This window comes from Colletotrichum godetiae (genome assembly GCF_030913485.1).
Source record: "Colletotrichum godetiae strain CBS 193.32 chromosome Unknown BDP55scaffold_19, whole genome shotgun sequence".
Classification (NCBI taxonomy): domain Eukaryota; kingdom Fungi; phylum Ascomycota; class Sordariomycetes; order Glomerellales; family Glomerellaceae; genus Colletotrichum; species Colletotrichum godetiae.
Genome location: NW_026851267.1, coordinates 325,349 through 345,615, shown reverse-complemented (window position 1 = coordinate 345,615; position 20,267 = coordinate 325,349). Strand labels below are relative to the sequence as shown.

Below are 20,267 nucleotides of genomic sequence, written 5' to 3'. Positions count from 1 at the left end.
GAGGACGGAAGTGCCTGCCGTAGAAGTGGAGGATATGCGACCTCGATATTGTCTTACTTCACATGGCGGGGTTATTGTGCCTTGGTATAATGATGGGGGCAAGACAACGAAAGAGGTTTGGGTATAAAAGTCCTCATACCCTTCACCCGGCCGCCTAGTGAGAGAGAGGTGCTGGTTGAACCGAACGTATATCAAAAGTCTTGACAGGCACAAGCACATATCATCTTACCTTAATAGAGTCGACTCTCATAATCATGTTGATCCCAGTTTTGACGCTCGTTGCGTCCCTTGCAGCTGTTCTCTACTCCTTTTACATCATCGTTTCTACACATATTCTCCGTCACCGTATGAAGAGAGAATATGGCACTCTACCACCCAAGAAGCTACCCCAAAAGGATCCCATCTTTGGAACTGATGTGGTCCTCCAGAATCTGGCTGCTGCAAAGAAGTTTGGGTTCCTTGCTCTCTTGAAGAAGCGCCATGCCGAGCAAGGTCAGACTTTCACCACGAACACATACCTCCGGACCACCATCAACACTTGTGACCCAAAGTTGATCCAGACTGTGCTCAGCAATCAGTTTGAAGACTTCGGGATGGGTCCTCTGAGAAGAAAGAGTGCATCTCCTCTTCTTGGCCGAGGCATATTCACCACCGACAACGAGATTTGGGCCCATCAGAGAGCGCTCATCAGACCCAGCTTCATCCGAGCTCAGGTGACAGACTTCAGCATTTTCGAAACACATGTTGATCAGCTTATACAGTTGATTGCCCGGGAGAACTATACTGTCGACCTGCAACAGTTATTTTTCCGCATGGTACGTCAATTTTACCGCGACGGTCACTCCTATCAGGCTGTGTTGAGTTTGGGGTAGCTAACGTTCAAACTTGTAGGTTCTCGACTCAAACAGCGAATATCTTTTTGGTGAATCGGTTGGTTTGATGTCAGATCACGCTTCCGACTCTGCCCATACTTTCCATCACGCTCTGGATTACGCCCAACAAGGCACTATTCTCCGACTTCGCCTCGGCAATTTGATGTTCGCGCACAGAGACGCCAAGTTCAGGGATTCATGTGGCATTGTTCATGCATATGCCGATAAGTTTGTCAAGCAAGCCCTTGAGTTCCGCGAGCGCGAAAAGATTTACCCTACGGAGAAAAAGGACGGGTACGCTCGCACGAAATATGTTTTCCTTAACGAGCTGGCCAAGGACACCGACAACCCCATCATGCTGCGTGACCAGATTGTCAACATGCTGCTCGCGGCTAGAGACACGACAGCAGGACTTCTAGCATTTGCCTTCTTCTTGCTAGCACGGGACCTCAAAGTCTGGAATAAGCTCAGAGCGGACGTTCTTGAGCATTACACCGAACCTTTGACCTATGATGCTGTTATGCAGATGACATATCTGCGCTACGTGCTGCAAGAAAGTAAGTTTGCGAGCCGCCGACTGGTCTTCCTTATTACCTGACTTCATCTGGCTGACCTCAATCTCAGCTCTTCGTCTCTTCCCTCCAATTGCCACTAATAGCCGCATGGCTAATAAAGACTGCGTAATCCCGGTGGGTGGTGGTCCTGACGGACGCTCGCCAATGTTCGTTGCCAAGAACAACGTGGTTACTTACAGCACATTCGTTATGCACCGCCGCCCAGAACTCTTTGGCCCTAATGCTGAGGAATTCATCCCGGAGCGCTGGGAGACCCTCCGCCCAGGCTGGGAATATCTGCCCTTCAACGGTGGCCCTCGAGTATGCCCTGGTCAGAAGTTCGCCCTCACCGAGTCGTCATACACCATTGCAAGGTTGTTGCATGCCTTCTCTGGCATTGAAAATCTGGATCCGACTGACTGGCGCGAGCAACTCACCTTATCCCTGACATTGAACAACGGGGTAAAGGTGCGACTCCACCCAGAAGCTTAGGGATCCTGAAGTTGTCTCTTCCATAGCCACGAGCAATACCGGGTTATTTCCATGGAACTTCGCTTCGCTTAGCACGTTATGTTACGTAGACTCTCCAAGAATTCAGGCCAGCGGACTAATCCAAAAATGACAAAATTCTTCTCGAGCCTTTGACGCTTTGAGTTAGTGACATCTGATCTGATCTTCTCGGACCGTCGATAAGCCCCGTAAGATAACACGGCGCCTCCGCTGACAGTGCAGTTTACTTAGCATGCCACGCAATGCAGGTCTCAGTTCTTGCAGATTAGCTGGAAGACGAGTCTTATAAGAACTGTGTCTTAAGTGGATCAAGGTGGTAATGGTCCCTGGGCCTGACCATCGCTATAGACCCTGGCAATTGATGCAATCGAATGTTGGAACAGACAGGCAGCTGTTGCTCGATGAGTCGACTGAGTACATGCAGGTAGAAATAAGGTAGCATTCCAAAAGAGACGTTTAATATCAATTCAGAGATTCTAAGAGGTGACTAGGATACCGCAGCAGAATCAAATAGCCTAAGAAGGCGGGTAAGGAGACCGCCAAGGCGGGACCCCAATATGCTAGAGTTACGGATGCAGCAAGGAACCAGTCCGATGAGCATCAATTACATATCCCCGAGGGCTTCAAAATCTTCACCGCCATGGTCTAATTGACATGCCACCTGAATGGTAACGTCTTGTCCCAAATTTAGATGACACGACAGGGCTTGATGTTCTCGAACAACCAAGCACTGGGTAGCTCCCGCTTTCTCGCCCCGACTTCCCCCGTTCACATAATCTTCAAGAGGTGGCCCGCCAATCAGAATGAACGCTTCCCCTCTGCTATTATTCAGAAAGCCATAGCTAAACGAGTAATGTCTACCACCATCGGTTACACTTCACCTTTTGAGCCAAGACTTGTCGCGGGAAAATGGGCCAACAAAACATCTTTGAAGACACCCTTGGAAAGTTTAAATTTCTCCCCGCTTCAGAGCAGACTTTCACTTCTGCCCACCTCCACCGGGTTTGAGTCAGTTGAAATAAGCGAAGGCCTGCTACAGGACTCATTAAGTCCCCGAGACGTTGAGATGTTCCGGTCAGCCAAAGACTGGACCCTCAGACAAGTTAGAGTTTATGATGTGGTCTTTCCTTCGACTGCCCAGACTACTGCGCTTCGAACAATACTCCGCAGCGTGTTTCGACCGAGCTCAAAGACTTGCTCGTACGTAAGCGGAACGTTAATCCGGTCTCACCTCAAGTCTTTCCACCGCTCTTGCTGCGTCATTTGTGGTCTTGGCCAAGAAAGTGTAGCATCGCAGCAATGTCTGCGCAATGTAGAAGGTTGTATTTGGGTCTGGGCAGCGGTGGAACTCAGACGGGCCAAGAGAACTGAAATTGATTCCATAATGTCGTGTAGGCCGATTAATTAAGCGGACACGCTTCTTATGATGGCTGAAGTTTGCGTGCGGTTGTATACAGTTCACTAATGTGAACTCTAAGGCAATTGACCACACCGAATTATTCGCCCTTGGTTCCGACGCTCGCAACTCATGATTCCGAGAAGCAGCTTTAGTTGGACTAGTCACTGATCTCTCTGCGCCACTCTTCCCAGTTTGTTGCTCCGCCCTCTACTGGCTCCTCCGCAAAGTAGCATCATGTGCGGCATCACAGCAACTGTTAGGCTACGTCGAAGCAATGCTATCTCCCGAACGAACGGGGGCGTAAGTCTCAATGGTCATGGCGAAAATGGTTTGCCAAACTGCCAGGCTTTACACAAACAGTTGGCGCAGAGTCTTGCAAGCATTGCTCATCGAGGTCCGGATGCCGAGGGCATCTGGATCAGTGACGACGGAACCATCGGTAAGAATGCATTGCTCAAGCTGAATTCTCTTGACTGACTCCTTGAACTGTAGGCCTCGGCCATCGTCGTCTTGCCATCAATGACTTGACGCCTGACGGTGTGCAGCCTCTACACAGTGATAACGGAACAATACATGCCGTCGTCAATGGAGAGATCTATGATCATGACGCTATTCGAGAACGGTGCATTCGAGATCATGGGTATCGGTTCAAGGGCCATTGTGATAGCGAAGTCCTGATCGCTCTGTATAAGATTTATGGAGCTCCTGGGTTCTTTGAGCATTTGAGAGGAGAATTCTCCTTCGTCATTTTTGACGAAAGAGACGGACGCGTGATCACTGCGCGCGATCGTTTTGGCATCAAGCCAATGTACTGGACTATTGTGGGCCGAGGCTCAGAGCGACAACTACTGTTGACGTCTGAAGTGAAAGGCTTTTTACCTCTTGGCTGGGAGCCTGAGTGGAATGTGTCTGGCCTCATCAGCGGACTCTCTCTACAAGCCGAACATACGGTTTATAAGGATGTCTGGAAATTGAACCCAGGTTCTTGGATGGAGATCACTCGAAGTGGCGAGATCAAGCACTATCAGTATTGGGATCCTGAGTACAAGGATAAGGTACGTTACAACATGAAGCACCACCAGCCCAGAGTTCAAACTAAGAATGAAAAGCGTGAGGTAGAAACGCGTAACTTGGATGATATCATCTTGGAAGTCAGAGAGAGAATCATCGAAGCTGTAAGACTTCGGCTGCGCGCTGATGTGCCTGTAGGCATATACCTGTCAGGGGGCATTGATTCCTCCATTGTTGCTGGAATCGTGACAAAGCTAGTTCGAGAAGAGGGCGTTATGCTTGGCAACCAAGACGCCAAAAAGCGAATTTCCTGCTTTAGCATCCAATTCCCTGAGGAGTCTGGCTTCAACGAGGCTGGTTTGTTATCCCATCAAGTCTACTGTGACATGTTGCTCGGTCGTGCGTAAGGGAGCTAACCGGATTTACAGACATCGCACAGCGTACCGCAGACTGGCTTGGTGTGAAAATCCTCAAAAAAGACATGAACGAGGAGGAGCTTGCCAAGAACTTCGTGGAATGTGTCTACCACACCGAACACCACCATTTCGACTTCAACTTCGTCGGCAAATTCTGTCTCTCTACGCTGCCCCGGCAATATGGCGTGCCGGTTGTTCTCACGGGTGAAGGGGCCGATGAACACTTCGCTGGGTACCCATTCTTGATGCCAGACTTCCTTCTGGAGCCGGATTACGCGTGGCCAGACTCAGCTTTGGCAAAGAATAATCAGGCAAGAGAGGTCATGCAGAAGGAAATGGAAGACGATCTCAAAAATATGTTCACAAGAGTGGGCATGTTTGACCACAAATGGGAAGTCACGGCTCCGAAGTCCCGACACCTTGGCATTGGAAACAACGCTCTCAAGTGGCAGCCTCACTCGGACATGTTTGCCCCCTGGGTTCAAGACTCCTATGGGCGAAATGATATGAGGGTCAGTGTAGCTGAGACTATGTCGGCTGAAGTGCGCAAGAACATGGACGAAAAGTGGCATACGCTACACTCCTCACTCTATTACTACACTCGTGGTGCACTTCCCAATATGATCCTCACCTGTTTGGGTGATCGTACCGAAATGGCACACAGCATCGAAGCACGGCCGCCATTCCTTGACCATCACTTGGTCGAATACGTCAATGGTCTTCCCCCAAGCTTGAAAATTGCTTATAACCAGCCAGAGGGCGACACGGACGGAACCGGATCAAGTTTATGGTGGAAGAATCTCAGTGCTGCCCGCCAAGCCTTGAGTGAAAAGTGGATTTTAAAGGAGGCTGGCAAGCCCTTCATCACTCAGGAGCTGTACGACCGTCGGAAACACCCGTATTCGGCACCTGTGAAGTGGCCTCGGGAAGGGCCTATACACCAGCTCTTCAAAAAACTGATCACGGAAGCCTCAGTGAACAACTTGGGGTTCTTGGAGTGGGAGGATGTCAAGCACTGGCTGAAGCACGGATTTGGGGATGATTCCGACCCTAATGCTTTCAGAAAATTGGTTATCACTGGATCGTGGGTTGTCCTGAGCCAGAAGTTCGGGGTCAAAAAGGCGGACCGAATTACCAAGCCCAGCTGCCAATGACCGCTTCATCCAGTGACGTACCTGCAGGCAGTAAATGACATCTCATTAAATAACCATACACTTCAGCCCCTTTCAATAAAAAAGCCAGGCATGGAGCACATACTACGTATACCATCAACTGCTAGATGGTGTCACTGCTCCATACGTCCGTCTCTAATCTTTATCGAATTTTGCTCTCTTTTCCTTAGATAAGCCCAAGAATCTCTCGGAATGGGGCAAACTTGGAGAAAGACTGGAGGCGGAAGAAGAGACGCCATTTAGCAATTGATGGGATACCTTATGAGCGGTGGTTATCTTGGAAATTGTAAAAATAAGCGAGAGGATAAATATGTATGAAATATGTATGTACGTAGTGTATCTACATTTGGTGATGTGATTTTACAAAGTGAAGGAAACTCTCTCTTATCCAGATCTGTCAGTGATATGTTGAGAGAGAATAGATCTAAGCGAAACCGGTTGGGACCCTTAGACAATACAGCAAGTAATTGCCCGGTGTAGGAGTTGAGCAGTCAGCAACCCGTATATTAGCCCATCCTCATCTACAACTCGGCAGGAAGCTTAGTAGTAGCCACCCTTGTTGTCCTTGCCGTTCTTGTTGTCATCATTTTTCTTGTCGTCATTCTTCTTGTCATCGTTCTTGTCATCGTTCTTCTTGTCGTCATTCTTCTTGTCGTCGTACTTGTTGTCGCTTTTCTTGTCATCCTTCTGGTTGCCCTTCTTCTTCTCGTCCTCATCGTCGGAGCAGTCACCCTTCTTGTTGCGCTTGCACTGCTTCTTCTTCTTCTTATCCTTCTTGTCATCGTCAGAGTCGGAGCAGTCGCCCTTCTTGTTGCGCTTGCACTGCTTCTTCTTCTTGTCCTTCTTGTCGTCATCGGAATCGGTGCAGTAGCCCTTGTTGTTGGTACGCTTGCACTTCTTCTTGCTGTTACGCTGCTCGAGGGCGCTGACAGCGGTGAAGGCAAGTCCCTCGCCACGGGCCTGGTTAGTCAAGAAGTCAGTCAAAGTGTCTAGCAAATCAATCGACACGTCTTGGGAAGTGAGCACTGGTGTTGTCAATGCGTCAGAACTTACAGCAAGCTCGTTGGATCGCTGGGAAATGTTAGCTTATTTGTTTCGTGACCAGGAATGGAAGAGGTATTCTTACCTCGACGATGTCGGTATCGAGGGGCTCAGCGATGGGAGCAGCCAATGCAGCGGCGGCGAAGAAAGCCATGCCAATGGTGGCAACCTGTCCGAAAGTAGGGATATGCATTTTGAGATCGGGTTGAATTGGAGTTGTTGGAAAGACGGAAGTAATTGGAATGAGGAAGCTGTGTGAGTGAGCTGTATAGAAGCGACTGTGATCTTGAGAGTGAGTGTGATGAAGAGGAGGAGTATCTTTCTTTCGAGGTGAGAATATGGATGGTTTATAAGTATTCATCTTCCTCATTGAGGAGATAGATTTGTGTACATTTTCAACATTGAAAGCTTCACGTTGTGAGACAGGGCCTCACTTGCGACCGGAATTGGATGGAGCGAGAATGGGATTTGCTTGTGTGGCTTGATGATCCGTCCCTGGTTCTCGGTTCACGGTCCAGCACGTTCTTCGAAGTTCAAGCCAAGACCGTTGGTCCCTTCTTGGCGATGAACTTCAATTGCGAAAATACACCGGACCGAGACGCGCCAACGAGGTGGATTTCGAGATCTTGGGTTCGAGGCGCGCGATGCCAAGCTTGGTGGCTTCAACGCTATCGCAACGCTCGCCCTATATGTTCTTGCTAGAAAGTCTAGCCCGAAGGTCGATTTTATTTTCGAGGTAGGCTGTACGCCACAGGCTAGAACTAGAAATCGAGCTTGAGGCGGTTCACGAGAAGCTGGCCGAAGCCAGCTGAAAGTCTGGATTTGTCACTGTGTTTAAGGCTGGAGCAAGTAAATGAGAGATCCCAACAACTCTTTCGATCCATGGCGGCTTCTCTTGAGCCGATATTGTGTCTCATGACGAAACCAACATTGTGAATCCCAACTAGGAATAGAGGCCGGCCAGCATTATTCCGACAAATGAATCAACACCCTCTTTTCCTATGAAAGCCTTGAGTGTGCGGTAAGAGGTGCATGGGGCAATGTAAGTCGAGCCTAGAGGTCTCATGGATGTATGAGATTGCTGGGGTGAAGCAGAAGTGAGCGTCGACTTAACAGCCCACAGACTATAGGCTCACATCCGAGGACTGCATCGCGTGAAAGCTTATGCTGAAGCTGAGAAGAAATGTGGAAATGTGGAAATGTAGCAAGGGGCACGCACAAGCGTTGCGGGGTGGCGTCAGTGGTTGAGATTCAAGTCGCTAAGTTAGGCCCGGCGCGACGCCGCTGGCGGGATCTCCGTCCGGCTGGTTTCACCAGCTAGAACGCGGGGTCTAGTTCGTCAAGAATGGGCAACGAACTCAAGCTTAAGATAAACATTGTTTTTAACCTTAAAGTTGATGGGTTCGTTGTGTTCACGGTGACCAGACTTGGCACACGTCAATGACTTCTTTTGAGAGGTTCGTGTCAGGTATGAAAACGCTAGGTCAGGCGAGTCTAAACGGTGACTTGGCATTCACGCAGCAGACTCTCAACAAAATGTTTGATACAATGTTGCTAGGCAGGATGACAGTGGCCACTCATACCCAGCTGCCGAGAAGATATTGAGTTCTCGTGTGGTCTAACGTACATGTACCTTAACCAAATGATCAATGCAACGGGATCATCGCGGCTCTGGCCAACCAGTGAGCTCATAGGGCACAACACAGGTTGCCATGGGAGGAAGGTATGATCATAGTGATAGTTGAGCTCATCTGTTGCTTTGTCTATGGAGCAAAGACTTTTCTGCTACGCCTCCCGGCCCTTCTTCTATGTGTATGCCTGTCATAAATGCGTTTACGAAGATATGTCTCCGGATGTTGCCACTATTTGGCGATGGAAGTTAAGGCAGTTTCCGACAACTGTTGAGTCGGCGTTGGTTTACTCCTCAACCATGTTGTTGCGGTCACTTGAAAGCTGTAAGTAAAGGTATGCTGCACGTCAATAGCCGATGCAAGATCATGTGTGGACTTACGGTAGGACAAAGTCTGGCAGGAACCAAGCCAGAATAACCCCGGGAGCCGAGGCTCCAACAGCGGTGTATACCATGAATTTCATTACATCAGTGAACTATTTGATTGGGGGCGATGGTCAGCTTCTCAATAAAAACCGGCAAACATGCGTCATGGCAGAAAGACTTACGGCATGGTTGATCGCATTTCTCTCCGGAGTACCCCATGCAGGCGCGGTGCCGACAATGGAATCGAATAGAGAGTCGACAAGCTCCGGCGAAGCGCTGGCGCCAAGATACTTGTACAGCATAGGCTTGAATGTGTTGGTATAGATGCCACCGGCTATGCAGCCCCCGATACTTCCACCGATGACCGAACAACAAATAACCAAGGCAGTAATCTGCGGCATTTCACGGTGCGGCACAACGACCTGCGCAGGTACGAGAATCGACAACTGCATGATACCAGAACCTAGCCCCTGGATCATCTGCACGATGAAGAGCTCGGCCACGGAGTTATCGGCGCCGCGGAGGCGAAGCATGACCCCGTACCCGATGAGACGAATGATTGCGCCGCCGATGAGCAGCCACTTATATCGACGGGTGTATGCCATTGCCAAGCCGGCGATGATTCCCATCACGCACTGCATCACACCGTTGGTGTATTGGAAGAACGTGGCATCTCGGGCAGCGAAGCCGCGGGCAACGGTAGACCAGGAGTAGAGATACGTGTGTGTGCAGGCAAACCCAACCGAGTCACTTGCGATGAGCAAGAGGCAAAGAACAATTGTCTTGTTACGAAAGTACCGCGTAGGCATGATTGGGTTCCGAGCCAGACGCTGCTCGTAGAACGGCAATGCCCCGAGGAGAATAGCACCAATCACGATCAAGACGATGATGTATGCCGTTCCCCACCTGCTTGGTGTTGACGCTGCCAACGTCAGCGGTATCAAGACCAATGAGAAGCCTGCGCAGAGAAGGGCTGAACCGCCCAAGTCAATCTGAGAGCAGAAGCTGTAGAGCGTCGTCTTCTGTCTTGGGGTGAGGCCCATGTCCTTGGCCTTCTTTTGATAGTAAAGGAGAGTGGTGATGATGAATGCGGCGCCGATGGGCATGAGAATGGCGAACATGCCAATACCCCATCGCCAGCCGATACCACCAGGCTTGACGACATCGTCAACGATGAACGCGGCGGCCCAAGGCGTGATGAGAAATGGGAAGAAGGAGAAGCTGAGAGCGAAACCACGCCAGCGAGCTGTTGTGATATCGGCAATGACGATGTCGTTCATGATATTTGTGCCTGATTGGCCAACGACGTAGAATACAACGCCTGCAGCATAGGCATTAAAAGTTGTTGATGTCGCCATAAGGATGTAGCCCAAGACGTAAAAGGATATGCTCATGATGTAGGTTTCCCCTCGTCCAATGACATTGGATAGCTTGGCGACTGGCGGCTTGATAACGGCGAAGACGATGCCGCTGGCGGTGCTTAGGGTCGCTAGCTTGGAAAGAGCTGAAAAGGAGGACGTTGCATAGTTGTTGTAGATGTAGACAGTAGTGTTATCGATTTCGCTGAGTGATAATTAGCCAGGTGGGTTGAAGGGGATGGACCGTTGAACTCATGAGACAGTATGAATGGTGTACTGTACTTACTACACAATCATTACCAAGGCCAAACTAAGTAGCATAGAAGTTAGCAAGAGCGCTGTGCATACACAGCAATTGGTAATGTGGGCTTACCCGATAATAACAAGCCATCTTCCCTTCTTTCCCCACAATGTCTGAGCAGCTTGGATAGTACCGACACCGGACTCAAAAGGCCCGGAGGTGTCAAACTTTTTGACATGATCCTGATCTTCAACAGTGTCGTCCGCCTTCCCGGCCATCTCAACGTCCCGAGGTGCTTCCGATGCGGCTATATCCGCGTTGGCAGGGTCTGTCGACGAGGACCCCTCCGCATGGAGGTGCCCTCTCAACGACGTGACAAAGCCCATGGTCTGTCTCTGTTCTTCAGACAGTAGACTCGTGCGCTCGTTACTGTCGTACGAAGACGTACGGCCGGTTCGTCGGCACATGCTGGGCGAACTGAGAGCAGATGCGAGGAGCTTTAACTATTTTTGAGTCATGCCCGCACTGCAGAAACTACCGCAAACTTCTTGGCTAAGGTTCAGTACTATCAGTTGAGACGGCTTCCTGAACCTTGTTTGAAGACAACTCAAGAAACAAAAGAGCACAGATGACTGGTCGACAATTGGAAGCATCGGCTTAGAATGAACCGACAAACATCCCAACAACAGAAGGATTCTAAAGGCTGTGCTGACTTAACCTTTGCGGGAAGGCTGTTACTGTTCTTTGCAGTCGTTATCTTGCGCCCACCGGCCAATTGCTCGCGCGGGGTCGGCGCAGAGAGGGGAGGGACCTATCAAATCGGGGACATTGTCATCCCTCGTGCATCCTCCGAGGTGTCGTGTGATAGCACTCGGTGATAGCGTCTAAACGATTCGGTATCCGAAGCTATCTGTACATCGTCCGATGTATGGGGTAGGATCAGGCACCATGTCATCTTTCCATACAGAAACGATGTGCGATGAGGGAACACGGGCGCTTCTAAACGTTTACCATGTGGAGGATGGGGATGTTCGACCCTATGAGAATCACAAACCGGTAGGATTCTTGGTGTTGAACTACTGTTGGCTTTAAGATAAGGTGCCCGGCAAGAATGGACCGACCGGCCGGGTTAGACCCTGAAGACAAATCCCAAAATCGCTCCACTGGTCCCCCCGAAGCCGCTCGTAATTCAAAGTGGGAATCCCCCCGATCTCATCGGCGACCGAGGCTTCGACTCAACTCAGATGGGGCCGCCCGCTCCGTCATTCTGGATCCGCCCGGCCGGTCAACCTTTCCTGGGTTTAAGGTCAACTGTCAGAGGAGGAGGATGTTACCTTAAGATCTCGCGGGGCCGTAGGATTGGTTCTGGAATCCGTGTCACTTGATCTCAAAAGCGCGAGAGACGGCTTGGGGATTAGCGTCAACGTGGCCAAATGAGATGCCCAGAAACTGACACAAGGGTGCCGCGGCCCTGCAAACTCTCTTCGCCCGACAGCCCTGATAATCAGATGAAAAAGATAATGCACAAACGTTTGGGGGATCAGCATAGCACAGCTGCCGCTGCACCGCTACTTTTCCCCTTATCTACCCTTGATTCGGTTGATTCGTACGAGCCAAGACGCGAGAAACCACCACGCACAGGACAGCGCTAATCCTAAACAAGCCAGCAAGATGCCGGCTTTCACAGAGTCGTGTTTGGCTGCTGAGTCGGTATTCCGGGAACCATGGGGCCCCCACAGAAAGATCAGCTGGGCTCACTGTGAAATACAGTCCGTCCGGGTAGCTCAACGCTTTCTTATCCCCTTTCCCTCGCTGTCTGACAGGAAACCCTCCGAAGCTATCACCAAGCATGCCATCGTGCTGAACTGACATGGACAGCAAGATTCCGCCAGGATTTCCGCGGGCCAAGGAGGCTCTCAGGCCAGGAAGCAAGTCTAGAACAGCGGTCACCGCTGCTCTATCAGTGCTTGCGGTGACGGCGCTTATCAGAGGGAACTTCTTCCCAGCTCCGTGGTCTCTGGCCGGGCGCGGAAGCACATCCGAACATACCTCTGATTCAGAATGGACCTGGTCAAGCGTACGTTAAGACGTCTATCGCAACATTGATCTGTGTAAAGAAAGAACTGACAGGCTTCACAGATCAAGCCAAGTCGGACCCTGGAGTGGCACAGCTGCTTCGAGAACGGAGATTATGACTGCGCCAGACTAGACGTTAGTGCCCGAGAGTCCGTCTCCACAAAATCCTTAGCATGTCTAACAAGACATCAATCAGGTTCCCATGGACTGGCAAGAACCGTCAGATGACCGCCGAGTTGTTCTTGCAATCACGAGAATCCGTGCAACGGATAAGTCAGACTATAGGGGACCAGTCATCTTTAATCCCGGTGTAAGCAAACATGTCAAGATCTCTTCCCGACACATCGATGCGCTAAACCCCGTATCTAGGGTCCTGGTGGCTCAGGGGTTTGGTCCCTGAAAAACCATGGCAGAATGCTACAGGAGATTGTGGGTGTAAACCACGTAAGTCTGAACACGTACCTTTCTCTTCATTACTCTCGATTTGAAGAGACTAATATTATATAGGACCTCATTAGCTTTGATCCCAGAGGTGGTAAGTCTGGTGTACAATCCCACAGAATTCGGACAACTGTTGACAGGTTACTTGGGCAGTTGGCGCGTCCATCCCCAGAATCCAGTGCTGGTCAACACCACAACAGCGCCAAAACTGGGGTCTTCAAGACCCTGGAGTTCTCGACTCCCACGAAGGCATTGTCGGAGAGCTCTTCGCCCGAGCGACGGCGTACTCACAAGCATGCGAGAGCGCGATGAAAGCGTCCGGCATCCTGGAGCACTCCAGCACCACCCCAACCGCTAGGGACATGCTCGAGATCGTCTACCAGACCGGGCACAGCAAGCTCAAGTACTGGGGCTTCAGCTACGGCACCATTCTTGGCGGAGTTTTCGCGGCCATGTACCCGGACAAGGTAGAGCGCCTGGTCAGCGATGGCAACGTCGACTACAGGGAGTGGTTCAACTCGGAGCACGTCAACTTCATCCGTGACACGGACAAGGTCCTCTTTGCCTTTTACGAGTTTTGCTACCAAGCTGGGCCTGAGAAATGCGCCTTCCACGGTCCCACTTCGGAAGCCATCATGGGGAGGTTTGTTGACCTGCTCAATGCGCTCAAGAGGCACCCAGTCATCGTCCCAGCAGATCCAGAGGAAGGCCCTGAAGTACCCATGTTGGTCACCTACTCCAAGGTCATGCGTCTTCTTTCGACAACGCTTTATCAGCCGCTAGAACAGTTTGAGAATTTCGCCAACATCATTGCCGCGCTGGAGAAGAAGGACGGACGCCCTTACTACAGGCGCTATAACCCGAGCAAACCGGCCCCGGCCCCGGCCTGCACACCACAGCCGGTCTCTCCGTTCGAGCCACCACCCGGCATTGTTGAAGGTACCGGAGACGCCTTTGCGGTCGTTATGTGTGCCGATCACCCCGCCGTCAATAATATGACTCTCGAAGAGATTCAACGAGAGACGGATGGAATCTTGGAGCTTAGTCCAGGAACTGGGGCCACCGAGGTGCCGTACCAGATGACATGCAACCAGCGAACTACGCGTCCCCGCTGGCGTTTCAGTGGTAAGCTACATCAATAGCCGTGAGAGTACATATGGGCACGCCCATACTGACACAGTTCAGGACCCTTCGAGGGCGAGACAAGCCACCCCATCTTGTTCATCGCTAACCAAGCCGACAACATCACTCCGCTAGTCAGTGCTCGCAACAACTCTGCTGGGTTTCCCGGGTCGAGAATTCTAGTTCAGAACTCGTTTGGCGTGAGTAGCCCTTAAGCAAGAGCCCTATTCACAGAAAAGATACGCCAAGGATCGAGAACTGACACCCTTCATTCATAGCATACAACTCTTGCAGCCCCTTCTGAATGCACTAGAGGACACATAAGGGCATACTTCCAAAATGGAACGATGCCGGAGCTTGATGCCAAGTGTGAAGGCGACTCGCATCCATTTGGCCCGTTTGCTGAAGCCGGAGTCCACTTTTACCAACCACCACTATTCATGTAACTCGGATCATAAGCACCGTTTGATTCGGATCTAGAGACTAGACGCATGAAGTATAGTCTGCGTTGATATAGACTGCTCTTTTCTTTTCCCCAGCGTTGAGTCTTCCTTCCAGTCCTGTTGCCAAGCTTCTGCCTTCGTCCTTTGGCTTTCTGTTGTATTCTTTTGATAGTCATTCTTTTTAAGAAGAGAAATTGACATTTTGTATTTATGTGATGACACAAACGATCTTAGGAACTGTTTATTATCACTGGCCATCTCCATTTGGCCTCCACCATTATTGTGTCTTGTTCGCTCTCTCGGAGCTGGCGGGCAGCTCAAACACCATGTGGTCGTCCGGTGCCTCGTGCCTGACCGGATGATGATCCGTAGAGCCAATCTCATGCGGCAACGGCGTCCCCATCTCAGTGAGAGGCGACCGCGAATCCAACTCGTTGACGTGGCTCCCTTCCCTCAGAACCTTTGGCTCCGCCTGATAAGCCATATGTATCCCCCCGTTTCCCCCGTTCTCGGCCATCGAGCTCGTCTGGCTCGCCACCTGCGTCCTCTGACTCTTGCCCCTCTTCTCGCTGAACCATAAAAAAGCCTTGTCAACGGCATCCGGCGGGGAGTCTGGTCCCTTCTTCTGCTTTCTGCGACGGCGCAAGAACCATAGCGCCACGAGGACCGCACCTACTACCCCGACTGCGATGCCAACCTTTTCTCCGGCCGTTAAACTCTTGTCATCGGCGTGGAAGCTCTGAAAAACCTGTCCTTTGTCCCAGGCGTCTCCCCACGTCGTGACGAATGACTCGGCCGGGTTGGTGTTGATGGCCGCTCCGTCAAACTTCTTCACGATGCTCTGCTCCATACGCGGGCCTGGGGCTTGCGCCATGTAGGTAACATTGGATTCGTAGTCGACGGCGAGGAACGCGGCTTGTAGAAAGGCGCGGCCAAGCTGCCAGAAGCCGTAGCTAGAGTCGATGGATTTGCAGGGGAAGTAGTTGGCCGTTTGCTCGACCAGGGGCGGTTCCAATGTCAGGTTAAGGAGTTGGAAGGGGACTTTGATGGTCATGTTGGTTGCGCTCGAGTCAGCCAAGACGAAACCGAGGTAGGCTGACTGATTGACGAAGAGTTGAGCCCCTAGATCAGTACCCCAAAGATAGAGTCCTGATTTGTTGTGATACGTCATGTGAAGATTCTCTGCTATAGCCTCGCAGATTCCCGGCGGTAGATAGATGTACGGTGAAGCTGGATTCGGGATCACGACCGCTGACCCAGCAGCGCCGCCGACGTACTTGGTATATTGCATGCCGAGGTCTGTAGGATTCGTCCAGAAGCTCACATTCGACTTGAGGGGGTAGAAAGACTGGTTTCGTATCTGAAAGTTGAAGATGACATCCCTAAGAAACATCATCGGTGTCGAATCTTGGAGTGCAAATGTGCCAACTTGACCGAGCGCCCTGTTCTGCTCGTATCCACCGAGTACCAACGAGCCGGGAATATCGAGAGCGGCACTCCCCATCTGGACGCTGAAAGCGGTCCTATCGATATCGCCCGAGGTCTTGAGCTGTTCGAGTATCCCTTGGACAGTTGTGTCGTCGCTTCTCTCGCTCCTGGGTCCGAGGCCTAGTGTACCGACCGTCGGTGTGTAGGCAGTCGTGTTGGAGAGGGTAGAGCTGTTCCATGCCGTCGCGGCGACCAAAGTCGCGTTAACCTTGATCTCGTGACTGGTTCCCATCCTTGAATCGATCACCATGCCGTCCCAGTACTCCATGCCCGACCAGCCCGCCTCCATGAAGACACTGCTGAACCAGCCATCGGAGTTGGCCCTCATCCTCCCCGTCTTGACGGTGTCAGCGCGCGGCGTGTAGTCCCCACCGACGGATGTTGTTAGGATCTCAGAAACACCAGAGCCGCCTGGCCAGAGAGGCATCTCGGTGGCATTGAGTTTGAAAAGTGGCGCCTGCCATGGCCCGTCAGGGCCATAGGTTCTGTTCTCGTTGCCTCCAAGATCGGTCGACCAACGAAGTTGAATCTGCGCATTTGCGCTGGCGACGGCGGCCGCGGCGAGCGAGATACGACGCAGCAGCATGGCCCGACCTTTGGCACACGTCTAGGATGATACTTTAACTGGTTGACTTTAACTGGTTGTCTAGGTAGACATTCGGTTTGACTCTGGGGCTCCCCGCGTAAAAGGTAAGAAATGGCGGGCTGGGAAGGGGAAAGGACACCAGGAACCGGAGAATCGGGATGAAATTTCAAGTCCCGGGCAAAGAGGATGCGCGTGTGAGGGTCGGGCAACGCTGCGCCGCATCGCAAGTCTGACATGAATATCAACAATTCGATAAAACACACGTTGATCCCCTTGGCAATGACTCCACCGCAGGCAGCAGGGTCATTAAGGTACCGGGATCCAGATCCAGATCCAGATCCAGACTGGTGCTACCATTCTCTGCCAGCTTCAAAGTCCCAAAACACAAGGGAATTTCAGATTCAGCCAACAGGATTCGAGGAGTTCATCAAGGACTCAGGGGTTGTCCTAGACTGGCTCGGCTCCCTTTGGACGAGCGCCATAGGGCGGAAGACGACGAGTGAACAAATAGTTGAACATTGAGAAGCCGTCTGATCGGACGTCAATTTGGGCGCGTTTTCGTTCTCGTAAACCTTAAAATTCTTGTGAACAAGTCCCACTTGGGAACATTACCTCCCTAACAGGTGCTAGGATATTACGGCAGCGAAAATTGGCGCGAGGCTCTATGGCGGCGCCAGGGATGGCATTCCTTCAGGATCCAGCGCGACACTGAATTTCATATCTGGATGTCAGGGACCTGGTTTGATGATCCAAAAGGAATATGAAGTGAAAGAAAAAACTGATCCTACTTAAGCCCATACGCGACCAATGCTTCCAATGTAGCCTGGGCCATTTCCCACACACTCGATAGCTGACCCGGCCCCACCATCGGGACCAGTCCCCACTTCTCCCCCGTTTGGTCCGGCGTGAGGCCGACGCTCTGTGGAAGTCGACAGCCCATTAACTTGCGTTTGATCCGATCCCTCCAAGGGGCTATTCTTACTTAAAAACAACTTGAAGTCGCAGAGTTGAAGATCCGATTCTCCGGTCCGCTCATTAGGCTTTGCGCCATCACTCCTACCTCGAAGTTCCTCGGAATTTCAGTCCCCCTTCATTTTCCCCATCTCAATCCTTTCTGCCCTGATGGCGGAAGAGCCACGCCAACCCCACGGCTTCCCGCCGCCGTTTTCGGGGCTCTTTATGTACAGCAGCTGCTGATCCGCCATCTGCACATGCCATGCCTGCCTACCAGGCCGCGTCTTCTTGATGCCTTTGAGTAGGTGTCTCGTTCTCGATCGCCACCACGGCTTGTCCTGGTTTGCGATGCACTGCCGCAGAGACATCAACAGAAAGCAGGTTTGGTCCAACCTTCCATCGCAGAGCAACATCTCACATATTGTCAACAAGCGACTCATTCGAATGCTCCTCTCAAAGTCAAGCTTTGTGTCAGACTCGCGTGAGATTCCGCCGGCGGCTATTGCTTGTGAGATCTTGTCTTCCAAGTAGAACAGGATCCAGTGAATGTTGATCTGACACGCAGGTAAGTGGAGAACATACAAGTGCCTGGGTCAGTATTACCTCGGTTTCCGAAAGGGGTTCTTTACGAAGATCTAGGTCCTTAATAGTGCCGTACTTTTCTGCCATTTTCAACAGTTGAGCCAAAGCCTCCTCGATGGACCCTTCGAGAACAGCAATATCACAGTAACATAACAAGACCAAGAGATCCTTCTCACACTCATCTATCAGACACGTATCAGACGGCCGAAAAGGAATAGGTAGGTTGCCATCTTCTCCAGAGGTAGAGTCTGCCTCCAATCTCCCCACATCATTCGCTTGAGACCCGATGAATGGGTTTACAGCACGAGCAACTTCAAGCAGTTTTTGTGAAATAGGCCCATGGTCGGTCAATAAGCGCACAATAGTCTCTTCAGTACAGAGCGTAACATAGTCCCGAATGTTGGCTGCGTGTCGAGCATCTTCAACCAAGACATTAAGTCTCCCAAGGAGCAGCGCCACCTCCTCGGGACCTAGGCTCGAGATGCCTCCAGTCAAGTATCGGCTGCGGATCTGCCTGATAGAGAGAATGACTTCACGGGTTGTGTCAGAGACGATTGGAGGCAAATGCTGGATCCAGACAGTGGTAGACCACAGCGTCTTTGCGACGCGAGGAGGCGGCGACGGACTACCTCACGTCAGTTTCTTGGGCCCATCACAGGCATAATACCAAACTCACCGGGACGAGCCTCCCCCCATATTGCGAAGCAGCTGTGGTGCTGATTTTGTTACCGACGGGAAATCGGGTGCTCCCAAGGATGCGAAGATAATCACCTCCATGTTGACATCTCACAACACCACCACGCCCTATATGAACTTGATTTGAAGAGGAAGAGCAGAGAACGAGGCTCATCGTCAACAGGCTGGCCTTACATATCCCGCATACCTCGCATCGTATTTCGTGTCTGCATCAACTAGCCACGCTGAAAGCCTGGGCAACACACGTTAGCAGACGTGGCTTGCGCTGGCGAATCAAGAGGAATGGACGGTGTGGCGGCAAATGTCCCCGGACTGCGGCCGTTCTGAATGTTGCGAGCGCCACCGAGGATCCCGTCCATCATGGGACGCGTGCGGGGTACTGGGGTATGACCCTCTGTGTTCTGTGGTCAGGTGCATTTGGGAATAGTACCGAGCTTGAAGCAGTATTGGAGTATTTTGGGTGAATGGATAGTTATTGCAACAACCGTAGTTGTTGGTTTGAGTATTCAATATGTACTCATGTTGCTAGTATTTACAACAGTTCATGACGAACCAGTCCATGGTGATGCATCCCATGGAAAGTCGCCTGCTTAAACGCCATGCCTCCGTCCCATCCCTGAAAATGCAAGCTGTCAATTTGTGCAGCTTCAGCGCCCGTAACGTTTAGAAGCCTTTCCTTGTGATCCCGCCTAATGATATCCATAATCGCTGTGAAACGCCGTTGCCGATGCTGAGGATGATCCATTCTCCGATGGTGATGTTGTGGTGATAAAAGAAAGGTTTTGAAGTGATTGTGCTGAGACATCGAGGTCGGCGCATCTTTAGTTTTGGGATTCGTAGACCGCCATCGCCTTCTCGAGCTCCTCCAAACTCGACCGGTCGCCGTAGGCATCCATGAGTTTTGCCGCTCGCTTGCGGTCTTCAATTGCCTGCTTCTCCGCCGCGGCGTTCTTGGCTTGACGACGTTCGACCATGCCTTCTCGGTAGGCGTTCAGACCGTAGCCAACGGCGACGACTGCTACTGTGGGCGGGACCCTATCATGCCGGATTCGTCAGTTCCAAACTCTCGTGGTTGCGGTTGGTTGCGATTGTGCGGTTTACCACAGGATTCGGGGGAGCTGAGAAGAGGGGGGGGTAGACCTGGTGCTAGGTTGGGGATATGATCGTATCGGAGATAAAGACGTACCATCTCATGGCGAGTCGACGGGGAGTTTGCAAAAAGTAGCTCGGCGGCATGCGAGCGTTGGTTGTGAAGTTTCTCGAAGCTTGTCTGAACATTGTATGTGTAGGATAAGGTAGTTCGGTACAA

The 20,267-nt window shown here is 51.4% G+C and overlaps 8 protein-coding genes across 8 annotated transcripts; 3 read left to right on the top strand and 5 right to left on the bottom strand.

The window, feature by feature from the left end:
• Positions 1–254: 254 nt before the first annotated feature.
• On the top strand, positions 255–1,918 carry BDP55DRAFT_551624 (N-alkane-inducible cytochrome P450; the record flags this gene model as incomplete). Its single annotated transcript, XM_060569129.1, has 3 exons — positions 255–815; positions 892–1,429; positions 1,497–1,918. 3 exons carry the CDS (start codon positions 255–257, stop codon positions 1,916–1,918), a joined length of 1,521 nt encoding a protein of 506 aa, XP_060429980.1.
• Positions 1,919–3,569: 1,651 nt separating this feature from the next.
• BDP55DRAFT_551771 (asparagine synthase) lies at positions 3,570–5,916 on the top strand (the record flags this gene model as incomplete). Its single annotated transcript, XM_060569139.1, has 4 exons — positions 3,570–3,774; positions 3,828–4,390; positions 4,445–4,703; positions 4,775–5,916. The coding sequence occupies 4 exons, from the start codon at positions 3,570–3,572 to the stop codon at positions 5,914–5,916; spliced, it is 2,169 nt and encodes a 722-aa protein (XP_060429979.1).
• Positions 5,917–6,474: 558 nt separating this feature from the next.
• On the bottom strand, positions 6,475–7,474 carry BDP55DRAFT_715187 (uncharacterized protein; the record flags this gene model as incomplete). Its single annotated transcript, XM_060578296.1, has 2 exons — positions 7,061–7,474; positions 6,475–7,005 (listed from the first exon to the last, which is right to left on the bottom strand). Exons 1-2 carry the CDS (start codon positions 7,343–7,345, stop codon positions 6,475–6,477), a joined length of 816 nt encoding a protein of 271 aa, XP_060429978.1. The 5' UTR covers positions 7,346–7,474.
• A 1,508-nt stretch (positions 7,475–8,982) lies between these two features.
• On the bottom strand, positions 8,983–10,848 carry BDP55DRAFT_551502 (siderochrome-iron transporter; the record flags this gene model as incomplete). Its single annotated transcript, XM_060569117.1, has 4 exons — positions 8,983–9,081; positions 9,154–10,534; positions 10,616–10,639; positions 10,703–10,848. 4 exons carry the CDS (start codon positions 10,846–10,848, stop codon positions 8,983–8,985), a joined length of 1,650 nt encoding a protein of 549 aa, XP_060429977.1.
• Positions 10,849–11,962: 1,114 nt separating this feature from the next.
• Positions 11,963–14,655, top strand: BDP55DRAFT_742749 (Alpha/Beta hydrolase protein; the record flags this gene model as incomplete). Its single annotated transcript, XM_060580472.1, has 8 exons — positions 11,963–12,647; positions 12,710–12,781; positions 12,843–12,956; positions 13,016–13,090; positions 13,154–13,181; positions 13,241–14,212; positions 14,273–14,409; positions 14,488–14,655. The coding sequence occupies exons 1-8, from the start codon at positions 12,441–12,443 to the stop codon at positions 14,653–14,655; spliced, it is 1,773 nt and encodes a 590-aa protein (XP_060429976.1). The 5' UTR covers positions 11,963–12,440.
• A 183-nt stretch (positions 14,656–14,838) lies between these two features.
• Positions 14,839–16,843, bottom strand: BDP55DRAFT_117938 (aspartic peptidase domain-containing protein). The gene has a single exon (XM_060565428.1). The coding sequence runs from the start codon at positions 16,724–16,726 to the stop codon at positions 14,930–14,932; it is 1,797 nt and encodes a 598-aa protein (XP_060429975.1). The 5' UTR covers positions 16,727–16,843; the 3' UTR covers positions 14,839–14,929.
• A 1,107-nt stretch (positions 16,844–17,950) lies between these two features.
• Positions 17,951–19,039, bottom strand: BDP55DRAFT_728323 (uncharacterized protein; the record flags this gene model as incomplete). The annotated part of the gene is made up of 4 exons (XM_060579424.1): positions 17,951–18,033; positions 18,099–18,234; positions 18,284–18,887; positions 18,939–19,039. The coding sequence occupies 4 exons, from the start codon at positions 19,037–19,039 to the stop codon at positions 17,951–17,953; spliced, it is 924 nt and encodes a 307-aa protein (XP_060429974.1).
• Positions 19,040–19,779: 740 nt separating this feature from the next.
• On the bottom strand, positions 19,780–20,236 carry BDP55DRAFT_631669 (uncharacterized protein; the record flags this gene model as incomplete). Its single annotated transcript, XM_060572311.1, has 2 exons — positions 19,780–19,993; positions 20,145–20,236. The coding sequence occupies 2 exons, from the start codon at positions 20,234–20,236 to the stop codon at positions 19,780–19,782; spliced, it is 306 nt and encodes a 101-aa protein (XP_060429973.1).
• Positions 20,237–20,267: the final 31 nt, after the last annotated feature.

Excerpts from the sequence above, each read along its gene's own strand:
- BDP55DRAFT_117938 (XM_060565428.1), bottom strand. The coding sequence starts at position 16,726 with ATGCTGCTGCGTCGTATCTCGCTCGCCGCGGCCGCCGTCGCCAGCGCA.